This window comes from Parambassis ranga, chromosome 1 (genome assembly GCF_900634625.1).
Source record: "Parambassis ranga chromosome 1, fParRan2.1, whole genome shotgun sequence".
NCBI classification, from domain to species: domain Eukaryota; kingdom Metazoa; phylum Chordata; class Actinopteri; family Ambassidae; genus Parambassis; species Parambassis ranga.
The window spans coordinates 18,391,358-18,411,815 of record NC_041022.1 but is presented as its reverse complement, the minus strand read 5'-3'; the positions used below and the strand labels follow the sequence as shown (position 1 = coordinate 18,411,815).

Here is a 20,458-nt window from a genome sequence, read left to right as displayed (position 1 = left end):
CCAAAAGGGCTGACAGGTGGACATGAGCCACATCCGTGAACCTGATCTATGAAGCAAAGTCTGTCTATGTCTCCATGCTCACCTATGATCTGTTGTATCTGGCAGAGGCCGACAGCATGACACTGCAGATGCAAGCAACCAAAATGAGTTTGTTTTGTTGTGTCTACTCCCCAAGTGGAGCTGTAAGTCCATAACTGTGATGGAAGCACATGGATCCCTCTGGTTTCTGCTAATCGTAAGCTGATGCTGGAGAGCACACAATATGTCTAAGTTTTACCCACACATATTTTTTTTACCCTGCATATTAGTGTGATGTGTATTCAAAGGGTATGTCATAAATTTTAAAATATGACTGCAGAAAATATAGAACAACCAAAGGCAAATGTTCTTTGTGAAAGTTCTTAATGCTGAATATTATTTATAATTTACACTATGTTGTACCTTTCTTAATTTTTTGTAGCTTCCAGTTGAAAAAGATAAGTAAACATGACAGAAGCTGATGTTAAATGAAGACAAAGTTTTGTAGCCATCAGAGGATTTAAATGAAAACTTTATCACAGCACTTTAGCTGAGCAGATAAAACAAATTCCATGTTAAAACCATGTTTAAAAAGGCATAGACTAAAGGATGTGACACACACACACACACACACACACACACACACACACACACACACTGTAGTGTCTTTGTTTTAAAGCTCATCTTTGGTTTTGTTGGCTTTTTTTGCCTCTTCATCTTTGAGGGCCTTCATGTACTTCATCCTGTCTTCATCCTCCTGGAGACAAGAAGCAGATGCATTTATTTTTAACTTTAACTGTCACAGACACAGACAAACACACACACACACAGCTGTGTAAGCTCACAGCAGATGGATGAGGAGGATTATTTACCTTGACTCTGTATTTTTTGGCTTTCTCCATCTCTTTATCTACAAATTTAACCAGGTCTTTTATCTTCCTCTTGCCAGTGTAAACCACGACCTGACAGAAACACAGATCAACACACTCACTGCAATATGACGTCAAACATCCCCACATCAGCTTTATGTGGACATTTCATACCCTTTCAGAATACAGGGCAGGAAACAGACAGAGTGATGGGTATCCCCCCTGCATGGACATGTTGATGTCATTTGCCGAGGCATCGATACGAGCAATGATCACGTCCTCTCGCTCTTTGAACGCCGCAGCTAGTTCCTCCCACAGAGGAAAAAGAGCGCGGGACTCCTGGCTGTAGGGCAGATCTGAAATACAAACAAAGATATACAGATGTAAAGAGATGTAAAGAGATGCTTATTTTTGTGAAAAAGTGTGAAAATGTATACACTGTTTTATATTGCTGTGATAAGACTACAATGAATATGTGACCCCTGCCTATTAAAGGTCTGAAATGACCTTTTATAAACACTGTTAAAATGCAGTGTGTGTACTTACAGCACAGAACAAATACGGTTTTGTTCGGGTGAAAGGCAACTTTCTCCAGAGTCATTCCCACCAGCTCCTTCACAGGCTTTTCGTCCCATCCCTCAGGTATGGGTTCACTCTGCATCTTGGGCTGTTACACACATGCACGTTAAACACATCAAGTCAGTCTGTGGCCTCAGCTTCTGCCATCTCTCACACAGTGTAACTGAGTGTGGGTTACCTTAGCTTTACCCTCCAGGTAGGACTGACAGAACTTTTTTATGACCTCTTCATTTAGTGTGTCAGAGGGCAGGTGGTAGGTCACATGATCTGTCATGTTAACCATTCGGATGAGAGGAGCCTCAAAGTCCCGAACACGGAAGTACTCCATGATTCTGCCGTTACGGGTTTCACCCACATCCACCAAGACAAACAAAATCTGAGTACAGACACACACACCTTTATGTATTACTCTGTACAGCCACTGACCAGGAAATGCATCATCGGTGCATGTATGGTGTACCTTTAGCCTGAACGCCTCTGCGGTGCTGTTAAACGCAGAGAAAATCTCTGCAAAGTCCGCAGAACTTTTGTCCACAAAGAGAAGTACGTGGTTTAACACGGGCGAAGACAAGATCTGAGTGGCTGTCTGAAAGAGAGGAGAGAAAAGACTCAAAGATTCACATTGACAGGTGAAAACGCACTGCAATTCAGTTGTAGCTTGTTTTTATTCAATGGCCTCTGGTGACACATGACAGTATTTGAAGTCTAGAAGAGGGTGTTACAGAAATGAGGTAAGGGTAGGTGGAGTGGACAATAAAGCACTGGACATCAACATGTCACACTGCTGTTAGCTATGATTGTTCTCTAATCTAAACCTGTGTATGACAAACGTCATAAGAGCAGAAAGTAAGCATCGGATCATGTAATAATTGTGTACATCCATAAAATCAGTTTGCTGGTGAGGGACTGCACTACCTGGCCGTTGTACTCAGTGACTGGGTCCATCCGATAGACAGTGATGAAGGCGATCAGCTCCTCTTTAGATGTCTGAGGCATTATTTTATATGTCTGGATGAGCTGGGACTGCAGCACACACAGAGACACACAGGTAAGACAGCAAGACACGGCTGGCCTGATATTTGGTCCTTGTGAGGTTGTATATTTGTGTGAGGTAAATGCAAAGGACCTTTTTAAACAGGAGAACAACATCATGTGTGAGGCCATATTTGCTGATGACTTCATCGCTTTGTGTCACAGCAAAGCTCACATCTGGAAGGTCGATCGCCATGGCGTAGAACATCTGGACATACTCATGGTTCAGCTCCTACACAAACAAAACACACACACACACACTTACATTTATGTAAAGCCAAATTAAAGATAATATCAAAGAGAATAATATTTAAATCACCTTAAAGAATCCAACCACTGTCAGCTCCTCTGAGGCCTCTGATTGGCTGAGATCTGTGATGAGGTCAGCAGCAGATCCCTCCCTTCTTTTCAGCCAGGTGAGGATAGAAGCTGGGCTCTGAGGAACTTCATCAAAATCCAGGAAAATTAATCAGCTTGTATTCAATCTTGAAAGATCAAACAACTCTTTAATTTCTGATAGAAGCATTGATTTGCGTCAGGAGTTAGATTAAATAATTCAATGAGGAAATCATCTGAATGACTTATTGTTCAGTGGTGATCTCTATGTCCTGTGGAATATCTCTGCTACACCTGCTACAAGATCTCCATAAATCATACATTGTAATATCTTTGTCACATACCAGGGCAGGGTGCAGGGTTGTGTTTATCTCCAGAGAGGTACAGTCTGATCATGGAGTGATCTGTTGCGTTGAGCTCTTTAGCCAGGTCCTTCTCCTTTGTCACATCCACCACTGCCAGTTTGACCTCTGACCCCTGAAGCTCGGCAGCAGCGCTCTCAAACACTGCTGATACACGGTGGCCTTCCCCATACAGAGGAGAATCTGACAGACACACAGAGCAGGTAATGTAAGAAGAAGGTACAAAGCCCTGACAAAGCACATAAACACTCCTAAAGTCTTTGGTATAAGTCTTTTGTGGAACTTACAGAAAAATACCAGCAGCTGCTTGTATTTTCTCAGCGCCCTGTTGAAATTTCCTTTTCTCAGCTGTAAAACTCCATCCTTCATGGAGAGTGATTCGTCTCCCTCAGGGTCTGATTGTGTGTCAGCGGCAGCAAACACGCATAGACAGAAGGCCGCCATGCCCAGCAGCAAAGGCCTCTTCATGTCGGTTCACCCACGGACTGTCAAACTGGACACTGGAACAAGCTTGACGGGAAGGCACAGAGGGAGTGGTGGAAGGTAAGGCAGCGCTGAGCAGGTAGTGTGAATGCTTTTGTTATCTGCCAACACGAACCTACAGTCTGTAGCTGATTAACTTTCCTATCTAAGCCCTGCTGTATTTCTGCTATTGGCTGTATGCATATCAGCCATATCACTAATATCTAATTGCCCTTTACCTAACTGTGGTAGCCTTGAAGATTAAAGTAGAAACATTTAAAGAAACAGTCACTCCAACGCGTGAGGAGTATATAACCCAGATAAAACTACTGTCCAGCTTTGTCAAAGACCATGCTTATTTTCCTATCAACATGATAGAATAACAACATTGATTAAAATAAAAGTTAAGCCAACATTGTGCAGAGATATTTAATCAGTCATTATGCTGCAGTACTGACACTGCCATCACCTTGTATCCCATTCCACACACCCACATTAGGTCTACAGTTTTCCAAGTGTCAGAGACAGATTGTTTGTGCACTAAAAACGCCCAGCTTAGCTTAGCACATAGAGAGAAAAGAGCTTGCAAAAACCAAATGTAATGTAACATTTGCCTATTTCAGCACCACCCCTATTTCAAGCCCAACATCTATTCCATATGCAAATTTGGTCTGTGGTGTTTCTGGCTAACAGTACATAAGACATGCTGTTTAGCTGCAGGTGTGCTGAAATTTGTTAACAGATATTATTCAGGATGAATGATAGACAGATAGATAGATAGTTTAGAAATTTAAACACAAATGAGGATACATTTAGTGGCAACAACAGACCTGCTGGAGCTATCAATATACCTATCAAAAAGACCTCCTGCTGCTAAGCAGCTATGCTAAGCTAAGCTAAGCATTCAAAAGAGTGAGGTGAAGGTAATGGAGCATCATTACAACTCAACTTCACTAGCTGAAACACTTCATATAGTATGTGATATGCATCCTATGAACCACAAGGATAAAGTTAAAGCACTATATGTATTTATATTTGTCAGTAAATGGTTTTAAATAAATGATTTACAGCAAGCAAAAATGTATAAAAAATATATGAATCAATCAAGTAATCAATTTGGTCTGAGCATTAGTCTTATTAGAATAAAAAAAATCAAGTGTAATAATCATCACCTGTCCTTTCATAGAAATAAGTGCAAAGTTTAGTGATAAGTTTAAAAAAATGAAAACAAATATTTTCTTTCATTTTTATGCTTGTGAAGAATTGGATTCTAGTCCATCAGTGACAGGTAGACATAACAAAAAATGCTCCTGCAGTGTAGACCTGTCCTGTAATGTGATCAGCTTTGGTGTGGACTGATAAGACAGGCGTCACCGCTGGTAAACATGCAGGGGTTTTCCACACTGAGGACAAGAATGATGTGCATCTTGCAGCCCACGCACCATCAACGGAATCAGACAGAAACCGCAGATCAGCCTGAAACACAGAAGCACACAGGTGAAGCTTTGTTGGACGTGGATATATAATACTACTGTGTGTTTTTTCTTCTCACCCCATAAGCGTGAGAAGGATACACATGCACCAAGCAGCCTTCCCAGGGGTGTATATGACTTTACTGGTGACAATGTGGTGGCAGTGTGGGCAGCATACCAAACCGGGGGAATCTCTCAGACATGCCACTGAAATGGGAACGGGCTGTGGCTGGGTCACCACAGCTGTTTGAGCATGTCTGCTGCTGATAGGCTGCCGTACACCGACTGCCAATCAGAAGAGAGAGGAGCATATCAGGGGTGAAAGGAAAACAAACAGGGTGCAGGCAGGTTGTTAACAGTAGATGTTGTCAGGGTACTTTGTGTGAGTGGATGGATGGTGGTCCTTGTGTTTCTGGGAGGTGCAGTAACAGCTGCTGACCCAGAAGGTGGAGTCAGGATAGGAAAGGGATCTGGCTGGGTTGTGACTAAAAACAATAAAAATAATATTAAATGAGATTGAGAATAAGCTGATACCATATAAAATCCAGCAGCAAAAATCAGTGTTTTACCTGCTTCTCCGTAGCTGGGAGGAGGTGTTGGTGGGGTCGGGAGAGAGGTGTTGTATGCAGGGGGAGGAGAGAAATTAAAGGCTTGCCTGTCCTGAGCAGAAGGTTGGCGACTGGCCTCCTCATATGAAGGGGGTTCCATCGAGAGATCATCCAGTCAGGCAGGATGCTGGTGATAAAAAATGAAGCAGAGATATAGATAAGAGTGGAACAAAAAGTATGTTGAACATGCCTTTTACATGAGTCCTAACCATTAATGCTTAACATGTGAAAGGCATGCCCATGTAAAGTCCAAAGTATCAGAATGTCTGCTGAGAAAACAACACATGAAAAGTATGAGACATGATGTCCCAGATGTGCTGATTTGGATTCAGGTCTGGGGAACGGGCAGGCCAGTCCATAGCATCAGTGCCTTCATCATGCAGGAACTGCTGACACACTTCAGCCACATGAGGCCTAGCATTGTCATGCATCAAAAGGAACCCAGGACCCACTACACCAGCATATGGTCTCGCAATGGGTCTGAGGATCTCATCCTGGTACCTAATGGCAGTCAGGGTACCTCTGGCTAGCACATGGAGGGCTGTGCCTCCAAAGAAATGCCTCCCCACACCATTACTGACCCACCACCAAACCGGTCATGCTGGAGGATGTTGCAGGCAGCAGAACGTTTTCCACGTCACTCCTCCACTGTCACGTCTGTCACATGTGCTCAGTGTGAACCTGCTCTCATCCATGAAGAGCACAGGGCGCCGATGGTGAATCTTGGAGTTTTCTGGCTAATGCCAATCGCCCTGCAGTGTTGGGCTGTAAGCACAAGCCCCACTTGTGGACGTCGGGACCTCATACCACCCTCATGGACTCTGTTTCTGACAGTTTGAGTAGAAACATGCATATTAGTGGCCTGCTGGAGGTCATGTTGCAGGGCTCTGGGAGTGCTCCTCCTGTTCCTCCTTCCACAAAGGAGAAGGTAGCGGTCCTGCTGCTGGGTTGTTGCCTTCCTATGGCCCTCTTCCTGTCTCCTGGTATCTCCTCCATGCTCTGGACACTGTGCTGACAGACACAGTAAACCTTCTTGCCACAGCTCTCATTGATGTGCCATCCTGCATGACCTGCACTACCTGAGCAACTTTGTGGGTTGTAGACACCGCCTCATGCTACCTCTAGGGGTGAGAGCACTGACAAAATGCAAAAGTGATCAAACATCAGGCAGAAAGGATGAGAGCAGAGAAATGGTCTGTGGTCAGCACCTGCAGAACCTCTCCTTTATAGGGCTGTCTTGATAACTGCCTCTCATTTCCACCTGTTGTCTGTTCCATTTGCACAACAGCAGCTGAAACTGATTCACAATCAGTGTTGATCCTAACTGGACAGGCTGATTTCACAGAAGAGTGACTCCCTTTATGTGTTTCTGAGCAGTGTAGAGTCCTACTGGTGTTAATGACCTTTGTGGTCATGGATTGTAGTCTCACAGTTGGTTTTGGACCCTGTTTCCAAACGTAATGAGACAGTTTGATTAGATAGAGCTGATCCAGGGACACTAATGGCACTGCTGCCTTAGATAAAAACAAAACTAAGTGATGTCCAAGTGAGGTTGATCCTGAAAATAATCAGTCAATCAGTTGTCACTACTGAAGATTCTTTGAGTGTTAGATGTCGCATTATGTTGCTGGTGAGTCGGTTGCTCCAGTTCTGCTGTTTGTATCGTCCCTATGGCTGACAAACCACATACAGTATGTATGTTTGAAATCAGTGGGTGTCCAGCATTCATCACCTTAGAGTCCAAACAACACAATTTTAAAACAGCAGCATAGATTTGGATCGATAGATGTCTAACACAACTTAGTGTCATTATAACCTATAACGCTGAACACAAGCCACCCTGAAAGGTGTCTGCGTCTATTCCTGCTGATATGTCACCTAAAACCAACAGTATCACCCAATAAACACGCCCGCTGAATGCAGCCAAGTAATTCTAGCTCAAATAGGACTCTGCTCTTATGTAAACAAAACACATTCAAGCCGCCGTTGTGTCTGATCCAAACAGGCACCAACCTGCCCCACCTCATGCACGCTCCAAATGCCACCAGCAGAGCTATCTGCAGGGGTATACAGTGGGTCCTCATTCACTCTCTAAACAGTGTGATAAAAGCAGTGGCCTTACCTTGGTGAAAGGAGGAAGCGCGGCTGGAAAGAGGAATGACGTACCATGTCATTGAGAGCTGTGACATCACAGCCTGTTGGACCTGTTCTCCTCTGGAATTAGAAACATTTTGCTTCTCACAAGTTGAAACCAGCCCTCTATACACAGTGCAGTCACCTGCTCCACCCCATGTGACTTTACACCCGTATGCCCATCTCTAGAATGCATCCCTTTACCTTCATTTACCTTATTTGAAGTATTTTACTTCATGTCATCACAGTTCAGCAGGAAATGTTGTACATATTACATGTATCTTTCACATTTTTTAATAAATAAATGTATTTATTTCATCTTTTAATTTCCACATCATTGGGTTTACATAGGCTGATTGCTATTAGAGGTTGTTTAACTCTACCTTTTTTACAGTGAGGAGCTGTAAATCCTGATATGACTGACAGCACTGAGTACATGTAGGTGTCTTCAAGTACGTAAATGGACTGTAGCGTAACTGTAAATAAACAACAAAACTCTTTCCTTCTCCGCTTTTTTTTCATTGCCACTGACTGAGTGTCATTCCCTTTGAAAGGAAACTAAGAATTGTCATGACCATGCAACACTTTTAAACTTGTGTCAGTTTTATTAGGAAAATTGGAAGATGCTAGGTTGATCAGGACTGGCTGAAAAGAGACATTACAGCTCATCTTTGGAGGTTTGGTTGGATGCAGACTCATCAGTCTCCTAAGACATAAAAAAAAAGCGAGAGCTTTCAGTTGAGCTATTTTTATTAGAAAAATATAAAGAAGTTGCAGGAAAAACCACAAACCTTGCTGTCAGCGTTTTCATCTCCTTCATCCTCCTCTTGTTCTTCTCCTTCATCCTCATCAGTTTCGGCCTCAGGGAGCACTCCTCCAGCATCCAGAAACTTAGAAAGTGTCTCCAAATCCCTGTTCCCAGTGTAGGTGATCACCTGGGAAGCAAAGATAGAAAGAAAATTGTAGAACTGTCTATTAGCTGTAGACTGTGTGTGTGTGTGTGTGTACCTCTTTGCCTTCAGCTGGGAAATACTTGAGTGTAGGAAATCCGTCAATGGGGACAGACTCCACTTCGTTAGCTGTAGCATCCATCTTGGCTATGATGATGTCATCATGGTCAGCATATTTCTCACCCAGCTGGTCCCAGATGGGAGTCAGTTCCTTGCAGTGTCCACACCATGGAGCATCTGGAGAGGGGGTTATTTAAGCAATGTGTGTCTCTACTGAATTAAAGGTGCAGTACAAAATTATGAAAAGAGTATGAAGAAAACAACCATGTATTGATGTAGCACTCAGATACATTAGATGATGAGGTGCCTTTTATCAAACAGTGATTAAGTAAGTTTAAAGATTTTTTTTAGTTGGAAATCTAGTTGTTGTGCAGACTGACTTACAAAACTCCACAAAGACATTTTTGGTTGGGTCCAGAGCAACAGAGCCGAAGTTCTTGCCCACCAGGACCTTAACTGGTCCTTTGTTCCAGTCCTCTGGAATCTCCTCAGACCGATAGTAGGGCTGGAGCACAAAGTAACAAATGTAACTGGGTTTAATGCTGCTGTGTGACTGAATCTGTAAAGTCCCCGCTTGTTTGTGTGTGTTACCTTGGCAGTGCCGTCCACAACCTCCTGGCACAACTGTCTCAGTGAATTTACTGTCAGATCCCCAGAGGCAATGTTGAACTTGTTTGATGTCTCCATATTGATGAGGCGTACGGTGGGGGCATCATTCTCAGACACGCCAAAGTATTTTAACACATGTGCCAAGGCTGCTGTCACATCAATCTTAACAAACAGCATCTGCATAACACACACACACACAAAGTCGTGTTACCATCACTTCAGAGGACATCAGATTCTTCACCTTAAAGCTGAAGGAGAAATCACATCGTCCCAACACTGTGACTGTGCAGCCAGCTTTATCTCCCACCTAGTTCAATATGTCACATCATGGTAAATATCCACACATGTACACACACACACACACCCCAGGTGTGGTTGTTACCTTGCCCTTGAACTCTTTGGCAACAGTCCTGGATTCGTCCACCAGGCGTGTCTGACTCTCCACAGAGGAGTTGATGAACAGCAGGCAGTGCAGGACAATTGAAGAGGTGAAGATCTTATCTGCTGTCTAAAAATACACACACACACAGACACACAAAATCATTTCAATAAAATTTCACATTTCATTTGAATTTTGTATTCATGTGTGTGTTACCTCCTGACTGAATGGGATGATCAGCTCCAGACTGTTTTCCTTGATGAACGTGGTCAGATTGGTTTTGTCTAGTTTCCCATCTTCTGACACCACAAAGTCTGCTCTGCCATCATCAAACTAACAAACACACAGAATTGTGTTGTTTGGTCAACCAGCATAAAATTAGGTTTTAAACTTTTATACTTTTAAACAATTATAGCAAGTATAATAACAAACAGTTGCAGGTTTCAGCTTATTATAGGAGGTCCCTGTGAGGATGTGATGTTTGTTTTCATATTATTATAAGGTTATATTGACTGATGACACAAAACCAAAACTAATCTGCAGATTGAACTCAAACAGAACCCAGTAAGTGCCCAGATAGTCTCTTTATAGTTGTTTAGTTACAAATAAAGAAAAATTTGGCTTCATACAGCACTGTCCATAGCTGGGCACTAGATGGCAGCAAAGCCAGCACATCACAATATTTTGCATGTTTCCGCTGCTCCTCTATAAAACACATACCTTTTTAAAGAGCACCACAGTGCTGGCTTTCACCTCATACTTCTGGAAAACCTCAGGGGTCGCAGTGATGGCAAACTCTACGCCAGTCATGTCATAAGCAACCTCTTTGAAAACTTTGGCTGCCTCACTTTCCACATTCTGCAGGAGGGAATAAGAGGATGACACGACATGTTACACATGATTGATTGATCAGTGTGTCCAAAATGTTAAGAGGATTAAACAGACAAAAAACACATACATCAAAGAATCCTACAACACTGATGTTATGGGCATCAATGAACTGAGCAGCATTGACAACAGAGTCGACAACTGGGGCACCGGGGCCAGCACGACGCTTCATCCACTGGATTATTCCCTCCACTGACCTCTTACCTGGAAAACACACACAAACAAATAAAATCACATATTATCCCAGTGGGTGACAGTAAAACACACACATGTATGAATAAAATCTTTTAGACATACCTGATTTTTAAACTTCTGACACATCAGCTTCCTCAGCTAACCCATGCTAATGCTACCCCTCCCTTTCACATAGAATGTGAATAATTGTACAGGTTTCACAGAGGCTGGAACTATATAGCTTAAAGAACTTTTCATGCTACATGCTTATGTTTCAAATTGCCTGTCTAGAATGACAGGTATGTGTCTTTAACATATGCAGCATGCACTATGGACCTATTCATCTACCATGACCTATGACCTGTGTCATGTGTTTGTGTGTCTTTACCAGTGTAGTCAACAGGCTGTTTGCGGTCTCCGTTGATGAACAGTTTCAGAGTGGGGAATCCTCCGATATCGAATTCTTCGGCCAGCTCTTTCTCCTCTGTGGCATCAACTTTTGCCAGTCGCATCACCGGTTCCTCTTTCTTCAGCTTCCCAGCAGCCTCAGCATAAACTGGCTCCAGCTGTTTACAGTGACCGCACCAGGGAGCATCTACACACAGACACAGACACATTGTATTGTCTTTGTAACTTACAGGGAAAAAACTGATTAAAAGCAGCAGCCTTCTGCTCTGTTGCTGTCAGATACTCATGGAAATGAGTTGCTGATATGAGAAGTGGCAGTTGGGCTCAGCCTTTATCCCACTTGCTCTTTCCTGGTCATGACCTCTCTACTCATGACGCTGATCTCCTCTGTGGGAGAGTTGAACCAGGACAACATCTGGACGGGATGTGCCACGTGTATGCACATTTGCATAACAGTGCCTCATTGCAGTCGGGAAAAAAGTGAAAAATGTCAACAACAAATTACACAGTGAAAAACAGTTTAGATGTTTCTGTAGCTTTTGTATAATATGTGCATGGTTTCTGTACAAAAATAGCCATTTCTAACCAAATTGCCATGATTTACATCAACATATGTTGCTGTTATATTATTGTAGTGTGTTACAATTATTATTATAACTGCCTGTTAATTTACAACTGCTTACAGAATTCAACCAGTAAAAACTGGTTCTCGCTGAGAGCTCTGGCAAAGTTGTTGATGTGTAGAATCAAGACATCTTTCTCCTCCTCTGTCTCTGTTGTTTTTTCTTTCTTTGGCGGCTCTTCGGAGTCCTCTGTCTCTTCCGTTGTCTCCTTTGGTGTCTCTTCTGGGGATTTGTCGTCATCAGCCTGGATGCAGAACGTCCCCAGCAGAAGGCCCAGCAGACTTATGAACAAAAGCTTGTGCGTCCTCATGGCTGTGTGTCTGTCTCAGCTGCTCTGATACCTCTGCACAGGTGTAGGAAACCTTCAGTGCACATGGAGTTCATTTATCTAAGATGGAGAGTGTGTGTCGAAATGTGACTGGCCTTCTCTCTCAGCCAATCACATGTTACTCTTCACAGGGGGGAGGACATTCTGGCCGGGTAAAAGACGAGAAGAGGAGGTATATTGAACAGAGGGGATGGAAGTGAGAGAGAGAGGAGGAGAGGTGTGATAGAACATGCATCAATAACTGAACAGCTTGTGTGGGGTGTGTTACCATAAGAACCCATTTATGCATAAGAATAGAATTTCATTAAAGGATCACATAAGTACGTAACATACGTAACTACATACACATAAGGCTACATTATTTTGTACCTCATTTGGCGACAGGTGGTGACTTACGTAACACGTTCTTTTTTTTGCATCTTTATAAATATATATAATGCACATACCTTCATCTCTGTGAGGACACACAGACCGGTATCTAAGCAAAGCACCTAATGAAAACTATATGACAGTAGTTGACAGTTAGTTGAGGATGACTAACTCGTTTATTTACAAAGAAATACATTAATGTACATTAATAAACACTATATAGACTAAATATATATCGCAATTACAAGTTTTTCCTGCTCACTAAGGAGAGCTGCATCTCTAAAAGTGCTGTAAAGATACTGTGTTTATGCAGAATAGAATAGAATAGGATAAATCAGAATAGAAGTACTTTATTAATCCATAGCTGGGGGATTTGTTACAGCAGCAATATACAGGCTCTCAGCATACTAAACATTGTTCTATAAAGGTAAAGAAAACAGTATAAACATTATTTACAAGAAAAAAGTGATATAAAATATATGTACAAATACAACATTGTGCCATTGAGGTGCTAAGCCATGTGAAACATTTGTCAGTTACAACAAAGATGAGGTGTTATACAGTTTAATGCCATGAAGCAGGAAACATTGTCGGTAGCGATCTGTATGCGCTCCGTTGTCTGTCCAGCACAGGGAGGAGAGGGTGGTCGGGGTCATCCATGGTGGATAACAGTTTGTTTAGTGTCCTCCTCTCCACCACTGTTTCAAATGTCTCCTGTGTGCAGTCAATGACAGAGCCAGCCTTCCTGATTTATTCAGTCTGTTGGCATCAACAAGTACTCCAGCTGCTAATGAATATTGACTACACCTACAGATGTATTCAGTCATATTTGTGCTGTCAAACATCAGGCCACCATGCCCCCTTTTAGACCCTTGAAATCAAAGACTGTTTACAACACACCAGCCTGTTCCCATTTGTTTTTTCTTTTTATTACATTTTTTAGCAGTCGTAACATAAGTGGAGTCATTTTTCCCACTCGGCAGGAATGTGTGTGTCAATGCTGCAGGTGTGTGTTCTCTGTAAGTGTGTGAGTCAACTCTGGGTTTGGATCCCAGTTTGCCAACAGGTCGCTGAAGTCCAGCTGGGTGCTGTCGATAGTGTGCGTGCTGTGGTGCACAAGCAGGCTGTAGTGATTGTTAACTTCTATGTTTGTGCTGGTTTGTGAAGGCGTACCACCTGTGTGTATGTCAGGTGTGTTAGTGAAGCTGAGCAATGAGCAGCAGGGGTTCGGCTCAGTCCAAAAGCTGAGTGGGAGATGCCTCTTGATCATTGGTTGGCCTCGACCTCGACTCAGGCCCCTGTGGTCAAACAGTTCAGCTAGGGGTCCCAGGCCACTGTTGCACATGAACCCTTGTTCCTCAGCATGAGTCACAAAGCTGTTTTCGCGCTCCTCTGGGCTTCCTGCTCTTGCTATTCTCAGCAGGTCATCATAGTAACGCAGGCGTCCGCTGGTTGTGATAGAGATGGAGTCGCTGTAGATGTCACAAGCTTCTTGGTCACCAGAGCAGTGACCGAAATACCGCTGGACATCACGACTGATGAGGTCTGCAAACCTCAGCAGCTGCTTGGTTACATCAAAGGTGTAGTGAGCAGGGTTTAGGAACACCTCATCCAAGCATTCCTCCTCCTCCTCCTCCTCTTCCTCATGAACCTCAGACTCTTCGTCCTCATCCTCTTCTTCTCTTTCATCTTCATCTCGTCTCTCCTCTAGCGTTGTGTGCTGCTTCTCTTCTTCATCCCGCTTACATGGAGAGTGTTGGAAAATCATGGGCTTGTAGGCTGGAGTCGGGGCCTGGATGAGGAAGTTCCTGATGACACCTGCAGCCATATTTGGATTATAACCCTGGAGAGACACAGAGGAGGAAAGGTGAGAATCTAATGGGAGAGAAAATGATGTTAAATTGGCTGAAAGGTTTTGTTACCTTATGAAGAGCAAATCAGAGATTCAGTCTATGACTGATGGACCCACTGTTCCGTGCACCTGTGTGCGTATGTAATAGTGATCAGCCGTGTTGTCTCTGTATATATACCTCAGCACACGGCTGCAAATGTGTGTGTGTCTCACCTCAGATGATGCGGCTGCCAGACCAAATATTTGCATGCTGGACTGGTCAAACACACTTTGTTTACTTTATCACTGGGCAACTGGGGAGGGGGTCTGAGGCTAATGGATCCTCTGCTAGGGGACGACCAAGAGTTGTTACACACACACAAACACATCATTGCTTTTTTCCATCTCTGTTATCAGACTAGTTAAAGGATAAAAGAGCATGAAATCAAATTACACGCTGTTTTGACTTTTAAAGGGGAACACTCTGAACCCACAGAGACCCACAGTGACCCACAACACCACACTGAGATGTGGTACAACTCGGACAGGATGTGATGTTTGGGACACACATTAACGCTAACTGACAAACTTTATCAGAGGATGTATGCCTGCAAGAATGAAAGAGACTAAATTCACGTCTTCATATTCATATACCAGTGCATGATGGACAGTATGTCTCATCATATTGTCCATCATCATCCGGTTTGGCTGCACCAAACACCTCCTGTCAGCAGGATCATTTCACTGCTTTGTCATGGTCCTTGATTGTAACAGAAATTCGTATTTACATAATTTATAGAATCAAACACTTTTTTATACACATTTTGCTTCCTATCATAACTGATGACATATAACTAAGCAGATGTGTATATCTTGTTGCTGTGCACTTATATTAGAGGGCTATAGTGTGTGACACTATGCTTCAGGCTCAATTTGTAGTGCGATCAGTAGTGCGATACCTTTTTTTGATGACAAACTGTCTACATGTTATGTTATTAGATCAGATTCACTGTACTGATGTTACTGTATCTAATCAGAACACTGCACCTATGCATTGTAATACAAACAAACAACTACATGCTCGACAAAAGTACAGAATAAGAACAAGCTTTTCCTTAAGCGGTAAAAAGAACACATTAATGGATGGAGGAATATGTTCTGTATTGACCTGTTCTCACATTTACTATCATAACATTATGTGTAATGTTTTGAGTTTGGACTGCCCAGTGTCTGTAGGTCAACATGTACTATGTACATGTAAGTGATGTGTAATTATAGTCATTATTTGATCATTTTCAGTCCTGCACCATCAGATTTTTATAGACATCTGCAGCATTGTACACATGTGCATGTGCTTCTGTTTGTATGTGTGTAAAGCATTACTGTGTGTGTGTGTGTGTGTGAGTGTGTGTGTGTGTGTGTGTGTGTGTGTGTGTGTTATCAGGACACCCTGACTCCCCTGGCCTGCCTGTCTTCAGTATCCAGGCTTCTGTGTTGATTTTAGGACTAAAGATCAATAGCAGCAATATGTCAGCTCTCAAGAGCCTGACAATGAATTACACACGCTTTTAGGCACACGAGCACATAAACACACACAGAGAAAGTCACCTGTGTTTTAAGTTGCATCCATTATGTCCATTTTTTTCCATACATACAAACAAAGGGTTTTAAAAAAACAACCCGATTCATTAATAATAGATGAAAGTTTGATGTAATTTAAATAAATAGCTGTTTGTCTGGACAATGGTTTTATGGATTGATATTGATTTTCAGCTCTAATTGACATAATGTGTAATACATATTCATAAATTCCACAAGAAAAATGTTACAGTGTGTATCTTCAAACATTTAAAGAGGAAGGAACAAAAACTAAACCGATATAAATAAAAACAAAATATTAATATCATGTTAAAAATACACATCTAGTACACTCACATTCTGCTTTTTTCATGTTTTCTCTATAGGCATCAGTGACGTGGCTTAATGTGGGACACCTCCTGCCATAAAACAGAAAGAAATCAGAGGGAGATGCTAGCTAGCTTGACTTGCACCATCAAAAGGTAAAAATACCCCAAATACATTACACAAACACTCTCTTTGATCTGATTGTGTATACCTGTGATCCTTGTGATAGCCATGGAACCGGTTGTTGTTGTTTTGTTACAGTTTATTGCAGATATGGCAAATATACTCAGAATTTTGTACATCTATCTGGACAGACATGTCTACATCAATACATGCAACAAAAATGAAACATCATCTTAAAATCATTTATATTTTTTCCACACACTAACAAATAAATAGTATAAAACCATCCAAAAGCTAAATTATGAACATGTATCTGGCCACATATATAAATCATGAGAAACACAGAAAAACTCTTACAGGTTGAAAGGTTTAAAAAATGGAATAAACAAATGAAAAAACAAGAACAAGAAGTTCTAACCTGCATTGTTATTTCTGGTGTTATCATTGACAACCTCAGGCCTTCTAATTGCAGCTCTCAGGCTTTGCCAGAACGCAGGGATCTGGTTTTCATCATGAGGCCACTCCAAGTATGTCCTGGAGTTCATGACTCTGCGCAGCCTGCAGAACCTTTTGGGGATGTTTTTCTTGTCAATGGGCTCTAACAGTATCAGCACAACCGTGTCATTATTTTGATCAAACAATCGGAAATGGGTGTAGTTCAGTTCATATTTGCACCACTCACTCCTGACAAAATTCTGAGACAGGATGAAAAGCGTGGTGTGACTCTTCTCTATTGCATCCATGATGTTGTCAAGGACCCATCCTCCTGGAACAAAGTCTCGCTTGTGAAGGCAGAGTCTGACTGGTGGTTCAGACTGCTCCAGCGTCGGAACCAGATGTGCCTCCACCCAGGCAGAATCCATTTCACTGTAGGACACAAAGGCATCATAGTGGAGCACTCCTTTCTTTAGCTTTGGTTTACTTTTAGCTCTCAGCCAGGCCCATGTCATCCTCATGTACCACACAACACTGAACTTATGGCACAGACCTGCAGTGAGCAGACAGAGTGCCAGGATGCCCGTGCAGAGTAAAGAAAAGGATAAAGCTGTGTGACACTCAAACACCGACAGCCTCACGCCTACTACTCTCTGTCCTCTGACGGCACCAGGGGAGTCACAGATGTAAGACCGGACATCATCTCTGATGGTGACTAAACTGATCTGATCACTTGTCATAAAAGCTGCAAAGTCACATGAACAGACATAAGGGTTGCCACTGGCCTCCAGAGTTTCCAGCACCTTGAAATCATGTAGCTCACTGCTGCTGAATGTCTGCACGTTGTTTTCTTGAATGGAGAGGAAAACAAGATGGGGGTACAAACATCCACTGGGCAAACTTCCAATCATATTTTCAGAGATGTGTAACTCTGTGAGAAATGGAAGGTCAATGTTGAACACAGTTAGTTTATTTCTGGATAAGTCAAGGACCTGTAAAGTGACCGGCAGACATCGAGTCGCTGTTGTTAGATGAGATGATGAGAGGTTTAGGAACTGGAGATTTGGAGGCCATTGACAAGCCTCAGGCATGAGTGAAAACATGTTTCCACTCATGTCGATGTTTTTGAGCTTCTCCAGTTTGGTGAAGAGATGGCTGTCGATTGAATGCAGGTGATTCCTGCTGATATTGATCGTCTGCAGATTGCAAAGGACACCACTCCCATCACACATCATTTCACGAAGTGCAAAATCACTTATGATGTTATCACTGATGTCCAAAAACTCCAGGTTTATGAGATGAGTGGAAGCTGCACAAGGAATGGCAAACAAGGTGGACTTAATCACAGACACCTGTCGCACCCCCCTCAGAAGAGGCTGCATTAAGATGAGTGCTGGAAAACTGTAGAACCAGGCGATCTCGACATTTTTTACGATGACAGACCTTATGCTGTCCAGACGAACAGGAACTCTAGAGCCACCCACAGGTGTCTTTAAGAATTGTGTATCTTCAAGTGCCAACATACTGACAGAAGATTTTGACAACAAAGTCAGAAGACTCATACAAGCTGCAACTGACATGTTAACATTTTTAAAAATGACACCGGTGGTGCCAAGGTTAAAGACCACATTAAGAGGGATCACTTGAGAATCTGTGAGGAACGATGTGTCGGTGAAGGTCAGCGTTGTGTTTGGATGTGCAGCATCCAGTAGAATAGCTTCTGCCAGCTTTTGATCTCTCAGAAATGGCTCATTTAGACCGAGGATCACATGGCTTATAGGTCTGATCTCTCGTAGACTTCCCCCTGTGTATTCTTGCAGATTCCTTCCATCAAAAAACAGCTCTTCAAGACCAATCAGGCCAGAAAAATCATTTCTACTGACAGACACGAGGAAAGGTCCCCCAACATGCAGCGTCTTCAGTCCTCTCAGTGGCTGAAACAGATTGCCTGAACCCAGGGTTGTGTATTTGTTTCCCAAAAGATTTAGGTACTGAAGACAAAAAAGGTTCTTAAACCATATAGGAGACAACATCTCCAGCTGGTTTGAAGACAGGTCCAGTTTCTCCAAATGAATCAGTGGGACAAAAGCTTCTCCATGGATCTGTTTGATTCTATTGTTGTGCATTATCAAAGACCTCAAATTGACATATGCAAGAAAGTCACTGTTCTCTATTTCCTCCATTTGGTTGAAAGAGACATCGAGCCCATTGAGGAGCTTTGGAGGGGCTGCAGGGACTTTCCTCAGGTTTTGTCTCGAGCAGTTACAGAAGGTTTGCTCACAGTGATGACACTGTTGTCTTAAGAGTGAGACGCTCCGAGAGAGCAGCAGGAGGACAAAGATGAGAGATGTCATGATTCTTATCTAAAACAAAAAAAACAAACGTTAAACAGACGTTAAGGCTTCCATTAAATTTGAATGTGATGTTAATATGTTTTTTCAATTCAAACCCATGTATATCATTTGTTTGGATTTGGATTAACCCCAATCAATTCTGTATAAATTCAAAAAACATTAAAAGTCATGTAGAGAACAGTACCTTAGTGACCCAGTGTCTCGCTCACAGCTGAAGATTCTTCCACACGATCTTAAGGACAGCACGATGTATCAGGCTTTTAGAAATCCCCTGTATCATGTTATTTATGATGTTGCATTAGGAAGTGGCGTGACAGCTTCCTTGCAGAATTAGGTTTATCATGCTCAAGACTTGTTGGGTTTCACAGTTTACTAGAGCATAGCAGACAGGGGGCAGAAACAAATGAGAAATATTTAAAGTAAATTATATATAGAGAAGAGTACTGGCCCTTCAACTATGAGAAAATATTGAATGGTGAAAAAAAACTAATTTAACCAAATATGTCAACTGACTTAAATTTGTTTAAACTCTAAGATCAGAGCCTTTTCAGAGTGCAACAGTTCCCTTATCCAATTAGAAAAATACATTTTAATGGACTTCATGAGCTTGGAGTCAACATGTACGCCTATTTGAAGGCATTCATGTGCAGCGGATGTACCCAGCCTCTCCACTGACGGCTGTGCTCAGTCCTCAATAGGATAACGAACAGATGTCTTCTGGGAAAAGGGTTTTTAAAAACAAAACAAAACAATTTTGTTTTTCACTTCTACGTATTGTGAGGTTGTTTTGTGAAGTGGATGTTGGTTGTCACTGTTGTGTTTAGGCAGGTGCCTAATAAAACCACACGTTTATACTTTGCAGGGATCGTGGAGGTTACGGGCCTCACATTTGACATACACAGGAGCCATTTTGTTTGACACAAAAGTGACTGTCAGTCTAACTGTCTAATTTCACATTTGCTCAAATAATGGAATTATAAAGGAACAAATACAATTCAGTTAAAGGATATTTTAAATTTCTGAAATTAAAAATAAGGCCAACGTTCAAGTACAAAACCTTTTTTTTTTTAATTTTCCATGGTGAAAACTGCAAAACATCTAGAAAAATATACAACAAATGCTTAACCCTTCACAACATTTAACATCTGAAA

General features: G+C 42.2%; 5 protein-coding genes across 7 annotated transcripts; all 5 read right to left on the bottom strand.

Moving 5' to 3' along the window:
- Positions 1 to 532: 532 nt before the first annotated feature.
- On the bottom strand, positions 533 to 3,775 carry LOC114438211 (protein disulfide-isomerase). The gene is made up of 11 exons (XM_028409408.1): positions 3,484 to 3,775; positions 3,179 to 3,379; positions 2,818 to 2,942; positions 2,593 to 2,730; positions 2,382 to 2,489; positions 1,927 to 2,052; positions 1,645 to 1,842; positions 1,434 to 1,554; positions 1,062 to 1,243; positions 891 to 980; positions 533 to 775 (listed from the first exon to the last, which is right to left on the bottom strand). Exons 1-11 carry the CDS (start codon positions 3,662 to 3,664, stop codon positions 692 to 694), a joined length of 1,554 nt encoding a protein of 517 aa, XP_028265209.1. The 5' UTR covers positions 3,665 to 3,775; the 3' UTR covers positions 533 to 691.
- Positions 3,776 to 4,139: 364 nt separating this feature from the next.
- Positions 4,140 to 7,996, bottom strand: LOC114438188 (lipopolysaccharide-induced tumor necrosis factor-alpha factor). 3 transcript variants are annotated; one of them, XM_028409390.1, is made up of 5 exons: positions 7,905 to 7,996; positions 5,700 to 5,865; positions 5,508 to 5,615; positions 5,211 to 5,415; positions 4,140 to 5,134 (listed from the first exon to the last, which is right to left on the bottom strand). In XM_028409390.1, exons 2-5 carry the CDS (start codon positions 5,836 to 5,838, stop codon positions 5,029 to 5,031), a joined length of 558 nt encoding a protein of 185 aa, XP_028265191.1. In that variant the 5' UTR covers positions 5,839 to 5,865; positions 7,905 to 7,996; the 3' UTR covers positions 4,140 to 5,028. The 3 variants fall into 3 exon arrangements, with proteins under 3 accessions (XP_028265191.1, XP_028265183.1, XP_028265199.1); XM_028409382.1 differs by having other exon boundaries at positions 7,861 to 7,969; XM_028409398.1 differs by lacking the exon at positions 7,905 to 7,996 and adding an exon at positions 7,752 to 7,822.
- Positions 7,997 to 8,453: 457 nt separating this feature from the next.
- Positions 8,454 to 12,314, bottom strand: pdia2 (protein disulfide isomerase family A, member 2). The gene is made up of 11 exons (XM_028408048.1): positions 12,023 to 12,314; positions 11,320 to 11,526; positions 10,828 to 10,961; positions 10,590 to 10,727; positions 10,086 to 10,202; positions 9,873 to 9,998; positions 9,473 to 9,667; positions 9,266 to 9,386; positions 8,880 to 9,058; positions 8,663 to 8,806; positions 8,454 to 8,577 (listed from the first exon to the last, which is right to left on the bottom strand). Exons 1-11 carry the CDS (start codon positions 12,270 to 12,272, stop codon positions 8,530 to 8,532), a joined length of 1,659 nt encoding a protein of 552 aa, XP_028263849.1. The 5' UTR covers positions 12,273 to 12,314; the 3' UTR covers positions 8,454 to 8,529.
- Positions 12,315 to 13,245: 931 nt separating this feature from the next.
- Positions 13,246 to 14,645, bottom strand: percc1 (proline and glutamate rich with coiled coil 1). The gene is made up of 2 exons (XM_028414303.1): positions 14,582 to 14,645; positions 13,246 to 14,502 (listed from the first exon to the last, which is right to left on the bottom strand). The coding sequence occupies exon 2, from the start codon at positions 14,485 to 14,487 to the stop codon at positions 13,654 to 13,656; it is 834 nt and encodes a 277-aa protein (XP_028270104.1). The 5' UTR covers positions 14,488 to 14,502; positions 14,582 to 14,645; the 3' UTR covers positions 13,246 to 13,653.
- Positions 14,646 to 16,931: 2,286 nt separating this feature from the next.
- On the bottom strand, positions 16,932 to 20,216 carry tlr2 (toll-like receptor 2). The gene is made up of 2 exons (XM_028430745.1): positions 20,163 to 20,216; positions 16,932 to 19,316 (listed from the first exon to the last, which is right to left on the bottom strand). The coding sequence occupies exons 1-2, from the start codon at positions 20,214 to 20,216 to the stop codon at positions 16,932 to 16,934; spliced, it is 2,439 nt and encodes an 812-aa protein (XP_028286546.1).
- Between the last annotated feature and the right edge of the window lie 242 nt (positions 20,217 to 20,458).

What these genes read in the sequence shown, in the direction of transcription:
- LOC114438211 (XM_028409408.1), bottom strand. Translation starts at nt 3,664, where the DNA reads ATGAAGAGGCCTTTGCTGCTGGGCATGGCGGCCTTCTGTCTATGCGTG. An exon ending in TCACTGAGTACAACGGCCAG is followed by an intron (nt 2,053 to 2,381) that starts GTAGTGCAGTCC and finishes CCTCTCTTTCAG; the next exon opens with ACAGCCACTCAGATCTTGTC. An exon ending in CAGAGGCGTTCAGGCTAAAG is followed by an intron (nt 1,843 to 1,926) that starts GTACACCATACA and finishes GTCTGTACTCAG; the next exon opens with ATTTTGTTTGTCTTGGTGGA.
- tlr2 (XM_028430745.1), bottom strand. Translation starts at nt 20,216, where the DNA reads ATGGCTCCTGTGTATGTCAAATGTGAGGCCCGTAACCTCCACGATCCC. An exon ending in ACCTCCACGATCCCTGCAAA is followed by an intron (nt 19,317 to 20,162) that starts GTATAAACGTGT and finishes TTTTTGTTTTAG; the next exon opens with ATAAGAATCATGACATCTCT.
- LOC114438188 (XM_028409390.1), bottom strand. Translation starts at nt 5,838, where the DNA reads ATGGAACCCCCTTCATATGAGGAGGCCAGTCGCCAACCTTCTGCTCAG. An exon ending in TCCCAGCTACGGAGAAGCAG is followed by an intron (nt 5,616 to 5,699) that starts GTAAAACACTGA and finishes TATTGTTTTTAG; the next exon opens with TCACAACCCAGCCAGATCCC. An exon ending in ATCCTTCTCACGCTTATGGG is followed by an intron (nt 5,135 to 5,210) that starts GTGAGAAGAAAA and finishes TCTGTGTTTCAG; the next exon opens with GCTGATCTGCGGTTTCTGTC.
- percc1 (XM_028414303.1), bottom strand. Translation starts at nt 14,487, where the DNA reads ATGGCTGCAGGTGTCATCAGGAACTTCCTCATCCAGGCCCCGACTCCA.
- pdia2 (XM_028408048.1), bottom strand. Translation starts at nt 12,272, where the DNA reads ATGAGGACGCACAAGCTTTTGTTCATAAGTCTGCTGGGCCTTCTGCTG. An exon ending in TCATCCCATTCAGTCAGGAG is followed by an intron (nt 9,999 to 10,085) that starts GTAACACACACA and finishes GTGTATTTTTAG; the next exon opens with ACAGCAGATAAGATCTTCAC. An exon ending in TTGTGGACGGCACTGCCAAG is followed by an intron (nt 9,387 to 9,472) that starts GTAACACACACA and finishes TTTGTGCTCCAG; the next exon opens with CCCTACTATCGGTCTGAGGA.